At 53.7% G+C, this 16,943-nt stretch overlaps 2 protein-coding genes across 3 annotated transcripts in view; both read left to right on the top strand.

Annotated features, from left to right (window-relative positions):
• Positions 1-689: 689 nt before the first annotated feature.
• On the top strand, positions 690-3,376 carry FOS (Fos proto-oncogene, AP-1 transcription factor subunit). Its single transcript, XM_052696059.1, has 4 exons — positions 690-976; positions 1,427-1,675; positions 1,789-1,896; positions 2,004-3,376. The coding sequence occupies exons 1-4, from the start codon at positions 836-838 to the stop codon at positions 2,607-2,609; spliced, it is 1,104 nt and encodes a 367-aa protein (XP_052552019.1). The 5' UTR covers positions 690-835; the 3' UTR covers positions 2,610-3,376.
• A 3,307-nt stretch (positions 3,377-6,683) lies between these two features.
• The window catches only part of JDP2 (Jun dimerization protein 2), a 45,236-nt gene continuing 34,976 nt past the window's right edge, over positions 6,684-16,943 (top strand). The window contains exons 1-4 of one of the 2 annotated variants that reach the window (XM_052696072.1): positions 6,684-6,821; positions 7,736-7,851; positions 7,970-8,919; positions 10,914-11,027. The gene's annotated coding sequence lies outside the window, so the exon portion shown is untranslated. Of the gene's footprint in view, positions 6,822-7,735; positions 7,852-7,969; positions 8,920-10,913; positions 11,028-16,943 lie in introns of those variants that run through there. The other variant, XM_052696073.1, reaches the window with a different exon arrangement.

Raw genomic sequence — 16,943 nt, forward strand, 5'->3', positions numbered from 1 at the left:
CCGGGGGCTTCCCCGAGGGCTACGAGGCCCCGGGGCCGCCCCGCACTCCTCCTTCCCGGCCCTCCGCGTGCGTGACCCTGCTGTGGGGACGCGTCCCCGCCGCGCGCCGCGACAGCCCCGCGCGCGGCACCCGCCCGCTGCAGGGCGCGGGGAAGAAGGGCACCGCTCCCGGCCGCACCCCACGCGTGGCCGCGTCCGGCTCCGTTAGTACGGAACCCCCGCCGGGCCGCTCGAGGCGGGGGGTGCCGGCGGCGGGGGTGTGGGGGGCACGCGGGGGGGCTGGGGCGGCCCCGTCCCACCGCGTCCCGTCCCGCGCCGCACTTGGCCGCAGCCTGGAGCGCTTCCCGTCAGTCACGCCCCCTCGCACAGGATGTATCCCATATAAGGATATCTGCGTCAGTGGGTTCCCGAGCCCGGCTGTACCACTCGGCGAGGGGGGGGAAAGCCCGGAGCCTCTCCACCCTCCCCGCCCCGCTCCCGCCGCCCCGCCGCCCCGCCACGCTTTCTCCACCCTGCAGTCCCGTTGTTTCCCGCTCTCGGCGACGGAGCGGGGCGGTGGCGGGACCTGGCGCGCCGGGCGAGGCGGACGCGGGCAGAGCGGTTCCCCCCGCGGGCGGGCGTGGTGCGTCCCACGTGACGTAGGCGATTCACGCGGCGGCAGGGTATAAAGGGGCGGCGCCGAGCGATACTCCAGCGGCAGAGGCAGCTCCGGCAGCGGAGAAGGAGACGCGCGGCGCGGACCGAACGCAGGGACGTAGCCGGCCCCTCTTCGCCTTCTCCCGCAAGGCCCTCCGCTATTACCGCAAGGCCCCGACCGGCCACGCAAACAGCCGACATGATGTACCAGGGCTTCGCTGGGGAGTACGAGGCGCCTTCCTCCCGCTGCAGCAGCGCTTCCCCGGCCGGGGACAGCCTCACCTACTACCCGTCCCCGGCGGACTCTTTTTCCAGCATGGGTTCCCCCGTCAACTCGCAGGTGAGGGCCGTTGCGCGGCCGCCGCGGGATTCGGTGCTGGCAAGGAGGTGGGCGCTGGGGGGGCTGCGGGGGCTGCGGGGCGCGCCTCGGACCGGGTCGGAGAGGTGTGGGGCCCGAGGGGCGCGGTTGGCTTAAGTCGGGCTGGGGGCAGCGTGGGGAGCGGCCGCGGCACCGCCGCGGGGCGGGCGGGGGGAGCTGGGGTCTGGGCTGCGCGTTGCGGCGGGTGTGTAAAGCGGCTTCATTGATAAAACGCGAGTTCATTGAGGAGACTCCGGAGCGGCGCCTGCGTCAGCGCGGACGTCAGAGATATTTATATCGGGCCGCTCTCGTGCGGAGCGGCGCTGGCGGCGCGGCCCTGGGGGCGGCGGGGAGCGGCCCGGAGGGGAGTGCTGACCGCAGCCCCCCCTCACTCTCTTTTTCTCCCCCCCCCCCCCACGCTGTGTCCCGCAGGATTTCTGCACCGACCTGGCCGTGTCCAGCGCCAACTTCGTGCCCACCGTGACGGCCATCTCCACCAGTCCCGACCTGCAGTGGCTGGTGCAGCCCACCCTCATCTCCTCAGTCGCCCCATCCCAGAACCGCGGGCACCCCTACGGCGTCCCGGCGCCCGCCCCCCCCGCCGCCTATTCCCGCCCCGCCGTGCTGAAGGCGCCGGGCGGCCGCGGGCAGAGCATCGGACGAAGGGGCAAAGTCGAGCAGGTGAGCGGGGCGCGGGGCTAAAGGGGAGGAGGGGGAGCGGGGAGAGCGGGCCTGGGCGCGGGGGCGCTGGGCGGGGGTCTGGCGGACGCGCTGACCGCACTTTGTGTCCGCAGCTGTCCCCGGAGGAGGAGGAAAAGAGGAGGATCCGCCGGGAGAGGAACAAGATGGCAGCGGCCAAGTGCCGCAACCGGCGGCGGGAGCTCACCGATACGCTGCAGGCGGTGAGTGCTGCCCTGGGATCCCGGGGGGCTGCGGGGCGGGGACCCCCCGGGTGGGGGCGGTCGGGAGCGGTTGGCCCCGGCTGACGGCCCCCTCTCGTCTTCCGCAGGAGACGGACCAGCTGGAGGAGGAGAAGTCCGCTCTGCAGGCAGAGATAGCCAACCTGCTGAAGGAGAAGGAAAAGCTGGAGTTCATCCTGGCGGCGCACCGGCCAGCCTGCAAGATGCCCGAGGAGCTGCGCTTCTCCGAGGAGCTGGCGGCTGCCACTGCACTGGACCTGGGCGCACCCAGCCCCGCCGCGGCCGAGGAGGCCTTTGCCCTGCCGCTGATGACCGAGGCGCCGCCGGCCGTGCCGCCCAAGGAGCCCAGCGGCAGCGGGCTGGAGCTGAAAGCCGAGCCCTTCGACGAGCTGCTGTTCTCCACGGGGCCGCGGGAGGCCTCCCGCTCGGTGCCTGACATGGACCTGCCCGGGGCCTCATCCTTCTACGCGTCGGACTGGGAGCCGCTGGGTGCCGGGAGCGGTGGGGAGCTGGAGCCCCTCTGCACCCCCGTGGTGACCTGCACCCCGTGCCCTAGCACCTACACCTCCACCTTTGTCTTCACCTATCCCGAGGCGGACGCCTTCCCCAGCTGTGCTGCTGCGCACCGGAAGGGCAGCAGCAGCAACGAGCCCTCGTCTGACTCCCTCAGCTCCCCCACCCTGCTGGCCTTGTGAGGGGCTCGCCCCGCACTGACTGACCTGCCGGGCCCCCTCCCCTGCCCACGCACCCCCACGGACTCGCCATGCCCCCCCGGGCCTGGGGAGGGCACTGCTGCTGCCACCCCCCTGTCCAGCCGGGGCCCGGGGCCTGGTGGAGTGCCTGGGCCCATACCTCCTCCAGAGATGTAGCAAACCGCATGGAGTTTGTCTTGTCCCCAACGGCCCATCTGTGAGAGCTGGTAGTCTGTAGCATGTCCCACATGGCTGGGTTGGTGACTCCCCCCCTCCTTAGTATCACTAGCATTAACTAATTAATCCCTTGGTTTTAAATGATTGGAATTAACCTGGTGCTGGGTATCTCCAACTTGTATCTAGTGCAGCTGATTAACAATAACTACTGTGTTCCTGGCAATATCGTGTTCTGATGACTTAGCAATGACCCATCTTACGTGGGGGGGGGAAAGAGACTCTATTTTATTTTCTAGTAGGTAGATGAATAGCTATATCCATGTACTGTAGTTCTACATCGATGTTCATTGTAACTTTACTGATCATGCATTGTTGAGGTGGTCTGAATGTTCTGACATAAGTTTTCCATGAAAACGTTTTTATTGTGTTTTTAATTTATTTATTAAGATGGATTCTCAGATATTTATATTTTTATTTTATTTTTTTCTACCTTGAGGTCTTTTTTGACATGTGGAAAGTGAATTTGGATGAAACTTAAGCATTGTTTGCTTATTATTGTTCAGAGACATTGTCAATAAAAGCATTTAAGTTGAGTGCTGGAGCTGTCCTAGCCTTACCTTTTGCATTGATCCCTTTGACCCTAAAGGGGCTCCCTGAACTCTGCCTGGGGTTGGGGTTTTTACTGACATCTGACCGCTTGTACGCATAGCATGTATTGGGGTGGGAAAGCCATTATGTGCAGACCTGTCATTGCCCTGATGTGTTAGTCAGGCCTGGCTGTGTCTACGCCCTTCCCACCCACTGCTGGGGCCACCCCTCCTCTGGCCTTCCTTCTGGGGCTGCCTGCAATGGGCTGGTGCACCTCTGCCTGTCACCTGCTGTGGCCTTTCTGCCGTAAACCAGAGGTGTGCGAGGGAATGGAGAGTAGGAGGGGTCTCACTTCTGAACCACCAAGGCTGTCTCCAGACTGGGGTCTACCCTCTCACTTGCATGTGGCTGATAGCCCAATTTCCTCCTGTGTAGCTCCCTACACAGGCTGGGACTGCAGCCTTGCTCCATGTGTCCTGGGCTTGCTTCTCCAGGAGCAGCTACTGAATGCCTTCTAGCCATAAAGGCATGGAGAGATGCTGACACACACTTCTCCTTGAACAAAACAGTGTATGGCAAAATATATACTTCCCCAGAATCAGATCTCCTGGTCCTTGAATGAATGCAAGCTATTGCAAGCAACTTATGAGCTCTAGGAACTCTTCCCCACCAGGGTCTTGCCTGTGCAGCCTCTTCTCTGGTTCATCTAAAGGGGCTGCTACTCTCTTTTCTTCCTGCTGCCTGCACAGCGAAACATGTTCCTTTGGTGGGCAAGTCTCTCTGCATGCGGGAGACTCTTCTGCTCTCATCTCTTGATTGAGAATGTAATTTCCAAGATGATGGCAAAGATGCCTGCTGTGCTGTTATGTGCAGCTCGCTGAGGATTGCTTTTTCCTCTGAGGAAAACTTTTTGCCACGTTGAGGGTGACAGTACTGGAATGGGCTGCCCAGAGAGGTGCCTGACATCTTTCTCTGGAGATATTCAAGACCTGCCTGGATGCCTACCTGTATGACCCGTAGGGGAGTTGAACTCAGTGATTCCCGAGAAGCCCTTTCCAGCTCCTACAGTTCTGAGATTCTGTGACAGCATGCTCAGGAAATCTCCACAGGACTCTGGAGGTCATTCAGACTGGGTTTGTGCAACTGGAGGCTTCCTGGTCATGGCTGCAAGCTCTGCTTTCTTCACCCCGTCCCAACCAGAACACGCACAGGATGTACCTCATCTCAGCAGTGCGTATTGCACTGCCTGGGGCTTGCTCAACACCACCCGCACTGTGCAAAGGCAAGCATCACTTGTGCTGCTTCCGTCTTTCAACACACGGCTGGAGGCAGCACTGACAACTGACAAGGAATGACCCTGGTTGCCACTGAGATGCCACCTGCTCAGCACTTTTGCAGCATCGCTCTAATTCACAAGGGCAATACCAAGGTGCAGCAAACACACAGTGGCACTGACCCCAGAAGTCATGTAGGTGTAGCTACAAGAGACAAGTGACTCGGTGAAGTCAGAAAATCTGTAACCACAACATGTCTGCTGCTGAAAAGACTCTCAGGCTCCTAGCTGGAGAATTCAGCGAGCTTCATGTTCAACAGAGGAAGAAGCAGTCTCAAAATACCAAGCAATCCCTTGGAGGCAAGTGAGGTGATCCTGGCCTCACCGCCTCTCCCCATTACTCGGTAGGGTAAAGCAGAACCTTGGGCTGAGTTCTGATCCATGGTCCTCCTGCAGCCTCTCTGAGGTTTGCTCCTTCCAGCAGCGGTGACAGTGACCACCATGTGCCAGTGTCAGAATCTGCATCACACGAGATCCACTCCTTTAATCCCAGGCTCTTGCCCAGTTCTTTGCCTTATCATAGTCACAGAAAGGCTTGGGTTGGAACGGACCTTAAAGCCTACCCAGTCCCATTGTCTGCCACGTGCAGGGCTGCCCCTCACCAGCTCAGGCTGCCCAGGGCCCCATCCAGTCTGGCCTTCAATGCCTCCAAGGATGGGGCACCACAGCTTTTGGGCAGCCTGCACCACAGCCTCACCACTCTCTCAGTGTAAAATTTCCCCAACGTTTAAATCTCTTATTTGTTTTAAAACCATCCCATCTATTACTATCTGCCCGTGTAAAAAGTGTCTCTTCCATTTTTAAGCTCTCTTTAGGTACTGGAAGGTCACAGTGTGGTCTTCCTGGAGCTTTCTATTGTCCAGGCTGAACAAGCCCATCTCCCTCAGCCTGTCTTCATAAGACAGGTGCTCCTGCTGTCTGAGCATTTTTGTGCCTTTCTCTGCACCCAGCAGCTCTGCACCCTTCCTGTCCTGGGGGCCCCAGGCTTGGACGCAATACTCCAGATGGGGCCTTACAGGGGCAGAGCAGAGGGGGACGATGACTCGCCTTGCCCTGCTGCCACCCCTTTTTGATGCAGCCCAGGGGCAGTGCAGAAGTCAGGCTGTGCTGGGTACCACGTACAGCTCGTCACTAGGCTGATGTACTCACTTCCCAGTATTTGAGGACTGCGGAGCAAAACCTCACTTGAATTGGCACGGATCTTGCCACTGACTTCAGCAGAGCCCTGAGAGGGAGCCGTGCAGCAGCCTCCGCTCGGGATAGATTAAACGCGAATGCACGTGCCTCAATTACGGGCTGTATCTGATGGATCACACAGATACCGGCACACAGCTTGGGGAAACAAAACAACGGGCACGGTGTTAACACAAGCGAACGACACTCGCATTACTTCTGACTCCTGCCGTGCTCCTAATCCCACCGAGAGCAGCAGCGTAATTTGCTCTTAGAAACGAAGCTGCAAAGCAAGGAAAAAGTAGAACCGCAGTTACGCACGGCAAGAGGCAACGCCGTACCACAGCACGAGCGGCCCTCTACAGGGGAACGCGGCGCAGGCGTGCGGCGGTGACCCGGGCAGGGGAGGGCGGGGATCCCCGCAGCCCCGCCGCGCCTCCCCCCGCGCGAGGTCGGGCCCGGCACCCACCCGGCAGCGCCGCGAGGTCGCCGGCCGCAGCCCGTCCAGGAGTCGCGGCCGACGGGAGCCGCGGGCCGCTCGCCCCGGACGCGGCGCAGCGCCCCATCCCGGCCCGACGCAGCGCGCCGCGGGGAGCGCCGCCGCCCGAGCCCGGAACCGCCCCGCGCCTGCGCGGAGCCGCCGTGTTTACTGTTTGGTTGCCAGGGCGCCGCGCGGCGGGCGCGTCAGGGACGTGACGTCCCGCTCCCCGCGGAGACGCTACGAGCCAGCGCCGTGACGCAAGTGCTTCCGGCCGTGCCCATATATGGCAAAGCGGCGGCCCCCTTTTCCCCTCGCGGGCGCTGGACGCTGGGCTGCGCGTGCGGCTCTGCGGCGGGAAGGTTCCAGAAGGGCGCGAGCCGGAGCCTTGGCACGGCGGTCTGCCGCTGCCCGTGAGCCCTTAGGGCTGTAACAGGCTTCGGTACAGGCGGTGAGCGGGCCATGGGTGTGCGTTCTGCAGGTTCTGTCACATGTTTCGCTGTTGTTTTGTCAGTAAACCTGTCAGTCGCGCTAGGAAGCCTGCCAAAAAGTCATCGGTGCTGACGGATGGTCGATAGGCGCGTTGTTCTCGTGAGGAGATGCGGGTTTGGAAAAGCAGTGGCGCTGTATTGGCTGCAGAAGCGGGTGTGTGCGCCTCAAGTGGCGGTGCCTGCACGAGGGCTGCTGGCACAGGCAGCGCAAGTGACCCTGCCCGCGGCTGGGCGGCCTTCAGGGTCCCGTCCAACTCCGATGTTGCTGTGAAGAATCAGCCTATAAGCTGATTTACCGCTCGGGCACGAGATCTTGAGATTATAATGGTTCTGTGTGAATCTCGGCTCAAGGCTTGGTAAATAAGCTAATCAAATGTTAACAGTGGCCTAGAGAACAACGCCGAGCGCAGCATTCACAATGCAGCACGGTCCTGTGGTGTGCCTGAGCTTTGGGTGCTCTGTGCAGTGCTCATCTTCCCTTCCAAAGGCCCTGGAGCTCTGAGAGGTGCAGGTAAATAATGATGTTCTGGGGCTGTGGAGCAGCTCCTGTGTGAGGAACAGCTAAATTAATGAGGGCTCTTCAGCCTTAAAGAGGCACCAGTGAGGGAGGTATCTGGCAAGAATTCAGGCATCAAATGAAACGTGGGAAAAATGAGAGTTAAACATCCAGGGGTTGTTCATTTTGTGTTGTGTGTTGGCATGGTAGGTGTTGTAGATAGCACTTTTCTTACACACGAGTCTAGAAAATGAACAGACGAAAAAGCCAGTGAGTGCTGTTAAATAACAATGTGCCCTCTTTGAGTGATGAAGATCTACTTTTTGTAAATTTCTGGGGCTTTGGGGAAATATTCTGGGGATGCAGCATCCCACTCTTACCTTGTCCTTACAGCCTTCTTTGGGTGCCTGCTGCCAGCCAGTGGCAGAAGTCTGTGGGTGACGGCAGAGGAGGAGAACCAGAGAAAGGGAAACTTGGTCTGTGTGACCCTGACTGATCTCTATTGTTTGGTAAGCAGTTAGCTAAACTTTCGCTCTGACTCTGCGCTTCCTTACTGAGGTGTATTTGAAATTTGTATAAGTTATTACCAGATGTGATCTCATACATCCACAATTTTCATCCGTTCAGATCTTTTGCTGATAAAGTCGTTCTTATGGCTTCTGGCGAGCTTTCCAGCCATAGCGGGCAAGCTGGTGACCCGGCGAGATGCTGAAGTGAAACCGACAAACACGTATTATTCTTCTTCTGATATGGAAACAGCGGATATCCACAAGGGACCTCGGTGTTATATCAACAGGATACCACAGGGAAACAAAAGGCGGTCATAACTAACATGTGGGCAATACAGCACCTTTATTACTTCCAATTATGGAGCTCTTGTTCCTTTTTTTCCCTAGCATCTTTGGATTGCAGAACAGATTTTTCAGTTCCTGTTCACTGCTTGGGTTTTGTTTTTATACAAATATTTTGTAACTTGTGCCTGGTTGTTTTTTGCCGACAGGAAAAACTTTAAAGCAGTCTGAATTCTGACTGCATCACAGCTTCTGTTTAGTGAGAATGTAGCTCCCTTTAAATAGCCCAGCTTGAATTTTCTCATGCTAAGGGATAAGGGGCAACCTCATAATGCAGTATTTACCTGTTTTTGTTTGCAAAACTAAGTATTTGTTTTAAATGAGCAGCGGCATTGCAAGGGCCACAGAGTAGCATTGTCAAACCTGAGGCATATCCTCTAAATTCTACAGGATTCAGGTATTTCCAGGTTGCTAGGGTTTTGAGTAACACATCACTTTGGCACTGCTCTGAAGCGTAGTGGGCGTTTCTGTGTAAGAATGATGTTGATTCTGCTGTGGAGCATTTGAACTCCTAATTGTAGGAGGAATGGCAGTTGCTGGTAACTCACAGCTGAGAGAAGGACAAGCTCTGTTACGACATGCAAGTGTGTGGTGTGGCGATTCAACTCAACAGTAACGTGACCTGATGGTGTTGCGTCACTAACCTTGAGGACACAAAGGAAGATAAACTAATTTGCTGCCATTACATAAGAGTTGAGTACAAAGCCAAGTGATGTTTCAGCACAGGTAAGGATTTCATTCTGAAACTTTCAAAGAATTCAGGCCCTCATAGCTTTATTCATAGGAATTGCAGGTCCTCCCAGCTGCAGTTTGCCAAGTTCCCTGTAATGAGGTGCTACAAGCCTGGGTTCCTTAGCTGTGCCTGGGGGTAGGCAGAAAGCATGAGCATGGGATTGCTTGCTGACTGTTACACAGTAATAATCCTGGTATCTGAAATGGTTTTGGCCTGTGTCAACTAGCAATCTCCAAGGTGGTGTGTGGGCATGGTTCAGGGCATAGTATGCCTCCAAAGAGGATTGTGTGTGAGGCCGGGCTACCCCCATGCTCCATGGTTGTACTGCAACATCTGAGCCAGTTTCATACTGCATCTCCTACTTGGTGACAAGTCCTTTACTTATTGCAATGGCTGTGTAAAGCGTTCAGTGCTCCAAGCTTACTAAACTACCTGGGGAGAATTTAAGGGAAACACAAAGTGATTTATTTTACCAAAAGGTAGGTAGGTAGCTGTGTTTGAAGACAAATACGATGAACTAACCAAACAAGAAGACATGCTACTCTACCTGATTGTCTTCAGGATCTTTGCTGAAGCCTTCAAGAAGGCTGAGCTGAGGGGCATGGCAAGCTGCTGGGATGGGTTGTACAACTATTAGAACTGCACAGTGGCACTCAAACAAGCTCCCTTCCCCAGAAGGCACGTTCCTGGTTAGGAACACTTATTTGAAAGAAGTTTTGTGTATATTTTATACACCTCTAAATGCTTAGGGTGATTCTGAGGGCAGATGCCTCACGGTGTGTCAGTTCTGGCTCCTAATACCAGTGCATTTGCTCAAGGCCTGATTTGTAACAGCCTTGCTAATGGAACACCATTTGTTGTAGCTCTGCTCCTTGTGCAAAGGCATGACAGGAGTGCAGTGTTCTTGCTCCTGATACCTGGACAGGATTAATGTGGCTTCTTGATAAGCCTGTCCCTGTGATGTATAAATAAATAGTCTTTGCCAAGAGGGCTTTAGCACTTCAGGGTAGAAATATTTTATTTTTCCTCTTAATTTTTATTACCTCTAATGTGAGAACACTTACAAATGCTTTTGTGGCAAAAGTAAATACAGCTTGTTTGCTGATTAGTTCTAGAGAACAGCTACGAATAAAGCAGTTCTGGAACTGTCAGTGTCCCTGTGTTTGTGATCAAAGTGCAAACCAATTCCATTTGTTAGATACGTGGAATTGAGTATAAGGCCATGTGATCAAAACCTAACAAAGTCTCATACCAAACCACTTTAACCTTAAAACCAAAATCTGCATTATCTTTCCTCTATACGCCATATTTTTACTTACTGTTGTATCAAACACAGCTAAGGGGCTGAACTGTTGCATGTGCGTGAGATTGATGACCATAGCTAATTTAAGGCACGTGTAGTTGCATGAGGTAATGACCTCACAGCCTCAGTCTTGTCATATGAACAGCTTAATTATTGGATATGGAATGACAGGTTGTGTCCTGCAGATGATCAGACACAGAATGTGCTGAAGACCAGTCTGACTCTTAACCAGAGGTTTGTATTTCCTTTTAAGATACATCATGCACTGAAATAATCATCTGTATTTATGAGGGCAAAGTATCATAGCACAATTTCCACCTGGGGATCTCATAGCCTCCTTATGGGCCCTAATGATAGAAGTGTTCTGTTCTGTCTCACCGTGAGATTTTCAGTGTAGCATTCGAGTACTTTCCCATTAACCTCAAATGAGACTAATATGTAAATGTGTGGTTTGTTCCCGTCTCTCCACATTGGGTTACGGTGTGCCAGTAGTGCAGGTGGGAAGAATTGTGCCTTGCAGTCTGGGGAAGCATGTACTGAAGGGTCTTTTTGTCGCTAGGGAGTTCATTCTCCAAATTTGGACAGGTCCTTAGAAAGTGGGGTCTCTCGCACAGATCAGCACTGCCTTTTTGCCAAGTCCATTTGTGCCACATTAGCTGAGTACAATCTATCTTGGTGTTTCAGATGGCTTCCTTCTCTTTGATATGCTGGTGCCAGGCCTTAAGAACCAAATTTAATTCTGCTGTTCTCAGAATTGTATGAAGAGGGTGAAGAGTGTGATCCCACGTTAACATCCAGGTAAGTTGAAGCACTAAACAGCAGTTTTGGGAAAGTTAAAATCAGCCTACATGGATGTTCCTGCTGTCACCTCTGCTCTGTGTGACTCTCTTTCCTTCCTGGTTTCTTCATAGTTACTTGCTTGATCCTCAGTGAAGTAGTTCAGGAATTTACACTGGCACAAGAAATGTTTTCATATGTGGGAGTTAAATTCCAGCTGAATATGGTCCCTAACCAAAGTTACTGCAGAATCAGTCAAATGCTAATACCGAAGCAACGCAGGAGGCAAATCCTGCTGCTTTTAGCTGGACTGGGCTACACAGCCTCCAGAAACCCCAACCAACTGATGTGATGCACTGTGTCTGTGATCAGTAGGATCAGCTGGGTCAGGAGGAGCACAGGAATAATGTGGTGGTGGTATGAAAACAATCCAGTGGTAACAAGGAACTAATCCAGAGATGTTAAACTTACCTCTGTGTGAGTACCTCTAAAATCAGGATTATGTACTCTGGTAGAGCTACCTGTAGTAGTTTAAAATCTAATCTTTGCTCTCTGAAAGGAGTTGATAACTTTCTTAGGTGACAGGACTCTATGCTGTGCCATCCACAATCCTGTTGGCTGATAAGTAATTATGGGGAGGGGCACAGTTCCCAACTGCCAAGTGACAGAGGCTGAGGTTCCTGTTCCCTTTTACCACCCCCAGGAACATGTGTTAGCCCCAGCTGGGAGAACACTCTGGAGAGACTGGCATGGGAATGCCTGGAACCCAGCCCATCAGCACACAAGTCAGACACCCGGTAACAGTGCTTTTAGGCTCTGCTGCCTCTAAATCTGGGTCTTTGGGGTCCTGAGAAACATCACCCTTTCACCAGAGCTTCTTAGTCCCAAATCTGAATTTCCACACTTGTCTGCATGTAAGGAGCCATATCTTAAACAAACATCCTGTAGTTTTTACTGGAGCGGACTGACGAGTGAAAATATCTTTGTAGCCTTAGTGTTCTGTCTCATGGTGGATGTGCATCATGATCCTAAACTATGGCAAAGCCTTCCAGTGAAACACCAGAAGGCTGTTTATGTCTCCTGGGTTTCGTCAGCCCCTTCCAGGTCCTGTATCTGCAGAGTTCTCGGAGGCACTTGGGATTTCATCATCAGACCTGTAATGCTTCGTGCATTTCTTAGAGCCGGAGCGCCTGGGGTCATGTGGTTATGTAAGAATTTAAACGTAATTTTTTGTTAGGCATACGATTAGATCTTGAGATTGAGGAGAATTGAGCAATATGAACCCAGCAGCCACAGGCGTTGGAAGTAAGGAGCAGCGTTCCGCGTTAACAGCAGCGAGGCGGTCTCTCTGTCCCCGCGGCTCCGGCCGTGAGCGCGCGAGCGGGCGCCAGCGCTGACAGCTGTGGCTGCAGCCGGCCCTTTCTCCCCGCGCCGCAGCCCCGCCGTGAGCCGCGCTCCGCCCGCCGGCGGCATCGCGCAGTGCCCTCTGTTGGCTGCCCGGTTCCCGGCCGCTGCTCGGGGCTGGGCGCCCGGCCTTACGGCCGCCGCGCGTCCCTGCGGCCCCGCGGGAATGCTGCCTGCCCGGTGCGTGACTTCGTTCCTCGCCTTTCGCTGCTCCCTGCTGCTGCCGAGGAAGCTGAGCGCTGACGGAGGAAGGCGGAGGTAACTCGCCGTGCGTGAGTGCTATTGAATGGCGGCGCTGTGAGCCCGGGCGCCCATCTCCAGCCCCCTGCTCGGAGCGGGAACGGGTTGCGCAGGATGCTGGGCTGGATTTTGAACATCTCTAGCAATGGAGTTTCCGCGGCCTGGCTGGGCAACTTAGTCCAGTGTCCAACCGTCCTTATGGTGCCTACGATAAAAACTAGAATAAAATAGGATGCTGGGGACATGCTTTGAAGAGCCTATATTTCTCCACTGTGTTCCCAAACTTTTTCAAATTCCCATAGGTGCTTTGTTGGGGTAGGACCAGGTAGAGACAGGTAGGCTTTTTGTAGAAAGGACAGGTTGTTGATACGTGGCTGGACTTGCCCTTGGAGTTCTTTGTGTGGCTGTGTATCAGCTGTGCAGTCTGAAAACTGACATAATTTCTGATGGGGTCTCTTGTGCTTAATCCTCTTGAATATGTGTATGTGCTGACCTTGGGTGCAGTTTATCTTATGAAACTTTGGACAAGATGATCCCATAAGCATCATGCAGATTTGGAGGCCCAGCAGCCTCCCATCAGATTTTCCCTAGGAAATGGTAGAAAGTCTGTGAGAAAGATCATGGGGCTGGGATCTGGCACCTGGGAGAGGTTCCCACCGGCTGTGCTGCTAAGCAGGGGAAGGTATTTGCTTTTGCCTGTTTTGCTAAGTCTGTTTTTTGATTCTCTGAACCATACCCACAGGAAAGATTTAAAGAGATGTTGGGCCAGTGACAGAGCCCATGGCTGAATGTCTGGAAGCATTAGTATGCTGCCGAGGAGATGTTCAGGTGGCACTCAGGTTGAAGGGCTGTTTGATATGGAGGAGGCTGTTGTGCTCTGCGTATAAGCTAGGGCTGACTTCTAAAGTGAAAACAAAAAAAAAACCAGGAAAACATAGCCCTGCAGGAAGGAATATCAACACTTTCTGCACTGTCATAAGTTATTTGTGTCATTTCTGCAAAATGAATAGCGAGAGGAAAATGTATGTCCACATATGGCTCATGATATTGATATCTAATCTTTTGAACCTGGAATGAAAGTCCTTGTGTGGCGAGAGGGGAGGTAGGGGTAAGACATGGGTAAGAGTTTGGGTCAGTGCACAGTAGAGCCTCCTGCTCTGTGAGCAGCAGCACTGCAGCCAGTTCAGAAAAAGTAACTTGCCTTTACTTCTTTCCTACAAGAGGGAAGGCGCACTGCAGCACTTCCAAGCCCAGCGCTGGCCTGCTGCTGCTGCTGCCACTGATGGCTAGGACTTTTATGTGGTTGAAAAACAGGCAGGGGACAGGCACTGAGAGCAACTTGGGAATAGTTTTGGAGAGTGGAGGAGAGTGAGGCACCCAGAAGCAGAGCTGTGCCAAGCTTTGAACGATAACCTCCTGAAAATGCAAAGGTCCATCCAATGCCTGCTGACTGCAGTGTGATACACCTTGCTTTGTCAGGTCTGTAATTGCTACAAAGTGCTCTAGTTATTTTGTTATTCTAGTTATACTCTGCTCTCACCAAAGACAGATCTACAGGTGTTGATCTGGTCTCCTGGCTTCCTTTGTACCTTGTACCTTTGTACCAGTCTCTTACATCCGCTTTCTCACTATGCAGGTCAGAGGACCAAGACGGTATAGATTGAGATGCGTTCACTTTGTTGTGCTTCTTGGGTGAATGGATCATTGGTATTCTGAGTGGCCCATGGAGATCTCCCTTCAGAAACAGTGTAATTCATGTCATGGTTTTCTTTTCTCAAAGGGGAGAATGCTAAAATTCAGCATGTGGAAAGCAGAGCATTGGGAGACCTGGTGCTTGCTGTCAGCTGTGCAATGGGGATGGCCACTGTTGAGCTTGTGGTGGTGGTTAATGTCCTGGGTTCAAAAGGAAAGAGCTTAGCAACTGTAGAGTCCTGCCTTGTCCTATGTGCCTTGCTCTGTCTGATCTGAAGACCTTCAGAATGGTACTGCAGACATAATGAAATGTACAGGCAATCTCCATCTCTTGTTTGTTCATCCTGGCAACAGTGGCCTTTTGCTGTGTTGAGTTCCTTGTGAGTGAAGTGTGTTAGCCCTGGGGAAGCTGTCCTTGTCTGAGGACTGTCAAACACTGCCCTTGCTTTTGGTGGGAGCCCTGACCTTGGAGCTGCAGAGCTGTAGATGCTTTCTGCAGAGTGATCTTAATAATTTACCTTGTTTAGAAGGTCTAACAGCTGAAAGACTTGGGAAGTCTCTCCTTTTGCTCAGCTTTCCCTATAAGATCCCTCTGCTAATGCCTCTGCCCGAATCCCCTGGTATCCCAGCTAGCTCCTGTCAGAGACTGAGAAGCTGGACCCAGGTGTTTGGCTGAACACAGGGAACAAGTTTATCATTTGCTTCCCTCTGCATGGCAGTCTTTCTGCTGGCAGGCAAGATGTTCAAGTAAAAGCTTCATAGCCATCGCTGATTCTACCTAGCACTTTTTTCTTTTCCTTGGAAGCCTTACGTGCAAAGTCTTGCACTGTGCCTTTCAACTCCGGCTCTGGATCAAGTCTTGCAAAGATTGGGTGCAACTGCAAGACTCCTGGAGGGATTTTTATTCTCACATCAGATGAAGTTGGGGTTTAAAAAAAAAAAAAAAAAAGGGGGGGGGGGGGGGGTAAATCACAGAGCCAGCAACTTTTTTGGCGTCTCTGGGATTGCGGCTCCTCCTGCCCCTCTGGCCTTCAGAAACACATTGGGCAGAGCTGCCCGCATAGCAAAACAAATGCATCCCAAACCAAAACAAACAGAGTTGGGTGTTGGTAGTGAATGGGCCAACATCGTGTGCTGGCGTCATCTCTGCCCACTGCCAGCATGTTGTCATAGGAACAGCTGGATTATTTTACAATCCAGCTGTGGAGCCAATTCTCTAAAGGAATAGCCTGGAGGGAGGAGAGGGGCGGGCAAAAGGGAGCATTGCTGCATTTTCTGGTAAGCGAAGGGAGGAGGAGTATTAATGGAGAGAGGAAGGGAGGGATTATAAGTGAGTGCCATCTATCATAGCCTGAAACCACAACCAGTCATTTCCAGATAACTGACTCTGTATTGCTAGCTGGATCTGGGAAGTAAGAGCTGCTCTGTGGGAGAAGGGGTGAGGATAAAAGGAAATCTTGTCCTGCGGTGGCCATGGCTTGGAGCTGTGCAGTGGGCTGCACCTACACTGTGCCCCACCACCCCAGGAGGTTGAAGCTGATTAAGTAATGGCTTCTCACTCACCCAGAAAAAGATTCACGGCCATTTCTCTTGCACACTCAGAACATTTGGTGCCGTGCTTCTTCCCTGTGAGCTCCTTGGATTGTGTTTGGAGCCTGCAGAGCACCGAGGGCGTTGTAGGTACCTGAGCAGAGGTTTAGTCTTGGTGCTCGTGAGGGCTGTTGTAGCAAAGGGAGCGCTCTTGAGCCGATGGCAGGAGGTCTGCCCTTCAGCTGAGCTCTGGACCTCGTGATTCACCAAGTCCCATTGTTTTTCCCAGAATCGCAGGGCTTGGAAGGAACCTCTGGAGATCATCGAGTCCGGCGGCGGCCGGTAGGTGGTGCGGCCGAGCTCCGTGCCTCGGCTTGCTGCTGTGCTGGGCACCGGAGCGGCTCGCCTCCCTCACCCGGAATACCCGAGGCGGCCGCTGCCTCCTGACCGTCCCAGCGCTGCGCTCCACGGCCTGGCTCGGCTCTGTGTGAGGGCTCTGGGGACGCATTTCACCAGAGCTGGAAGGGACGGTCCTTTTTCATCGCTTAGCTTTAAAGTGATGACAGCCAGGATCAGTGGAGTGACAGGGAACTCGAAAACCCTGCCATCGAGATGTTACCAAAGTGCAGAAAGGACACTGAGCCATTTTCTGTACTTCACCTGAAGTTTTTTTTTTTTTTTTATCTGTTATGTACAGGTTGATGCTACATGTGCAGACTTGGGGGTGACAGATTTGTAAGGGTTCCCCTGTGTCTGTTCTGTACCCTGCTGGTTCTTACTGTTTGAGACTCGAAAATAAATATTCTAGGCATCTCAGTACCTTCCTCCCTTCTTCCCTCCTGCTTCTCTGTTCTCCTGACTCCTCCCAGAGGCCTCTGCTGGCCCTGCTGCTGGAGCCCCTTGCAGGGGGACAGTTGGCAGAGCTCTGAGTGCTCACCTCCAGCCAAGCTTTCAGCATGTGGGCTGCCTTACCAAGGCTCCAGTGGGCACTGGCGGCCGTAAGTGATGTGTAGGATTTGGATGTACTTGTACAGACATCTGCTTGACAAACTCGGCTCTTTTGGTAGTGCA

This window comes from Tympanuchus pallidicinctus, unplaced genomic scaffold (genome assembly GCF_026119805.1).
Source record: "Tympanuchus pallidicinctus isolate F22 unplaced genomic scaffold, pur_lepc_1.0 scaffold3, whole genome shotgun sequence".
NCBI lineage: Eukaryota > Metazoa > Chordata > Aves > Galliformes > Phasianidae > Tympanuchus > Tympanuchus pallidicinctus.

What these genes read in the sequence shown, in the direction of transcription:
- FOS (XM_052696059.1), top strand. Translation starts at nt 836, where the DNA reads ATGATGTACCAGGGCTTCGCTGGGGAGTACGAGGCGCCTTCCTCCCGC. An exon ending in GAAGGGGCAAAGTCGAGCAG is followed by an intron (nt 1,676 to 1,788) that starts GTGAGCGGGGCG and finishes TTGTGTCCGCAG; the next exon opens with CTGTCCCCGGAGGAGGAGGA. An exon ending in TCACCGATACGCTGCAGGCG is followed by an intron (nt 1,897 to 2,003) that starts GTGAGTGCTGCC and finishes CGTCTTCCGCAG; the next exon opens with GAGACGGACCAGCTGGAGGA.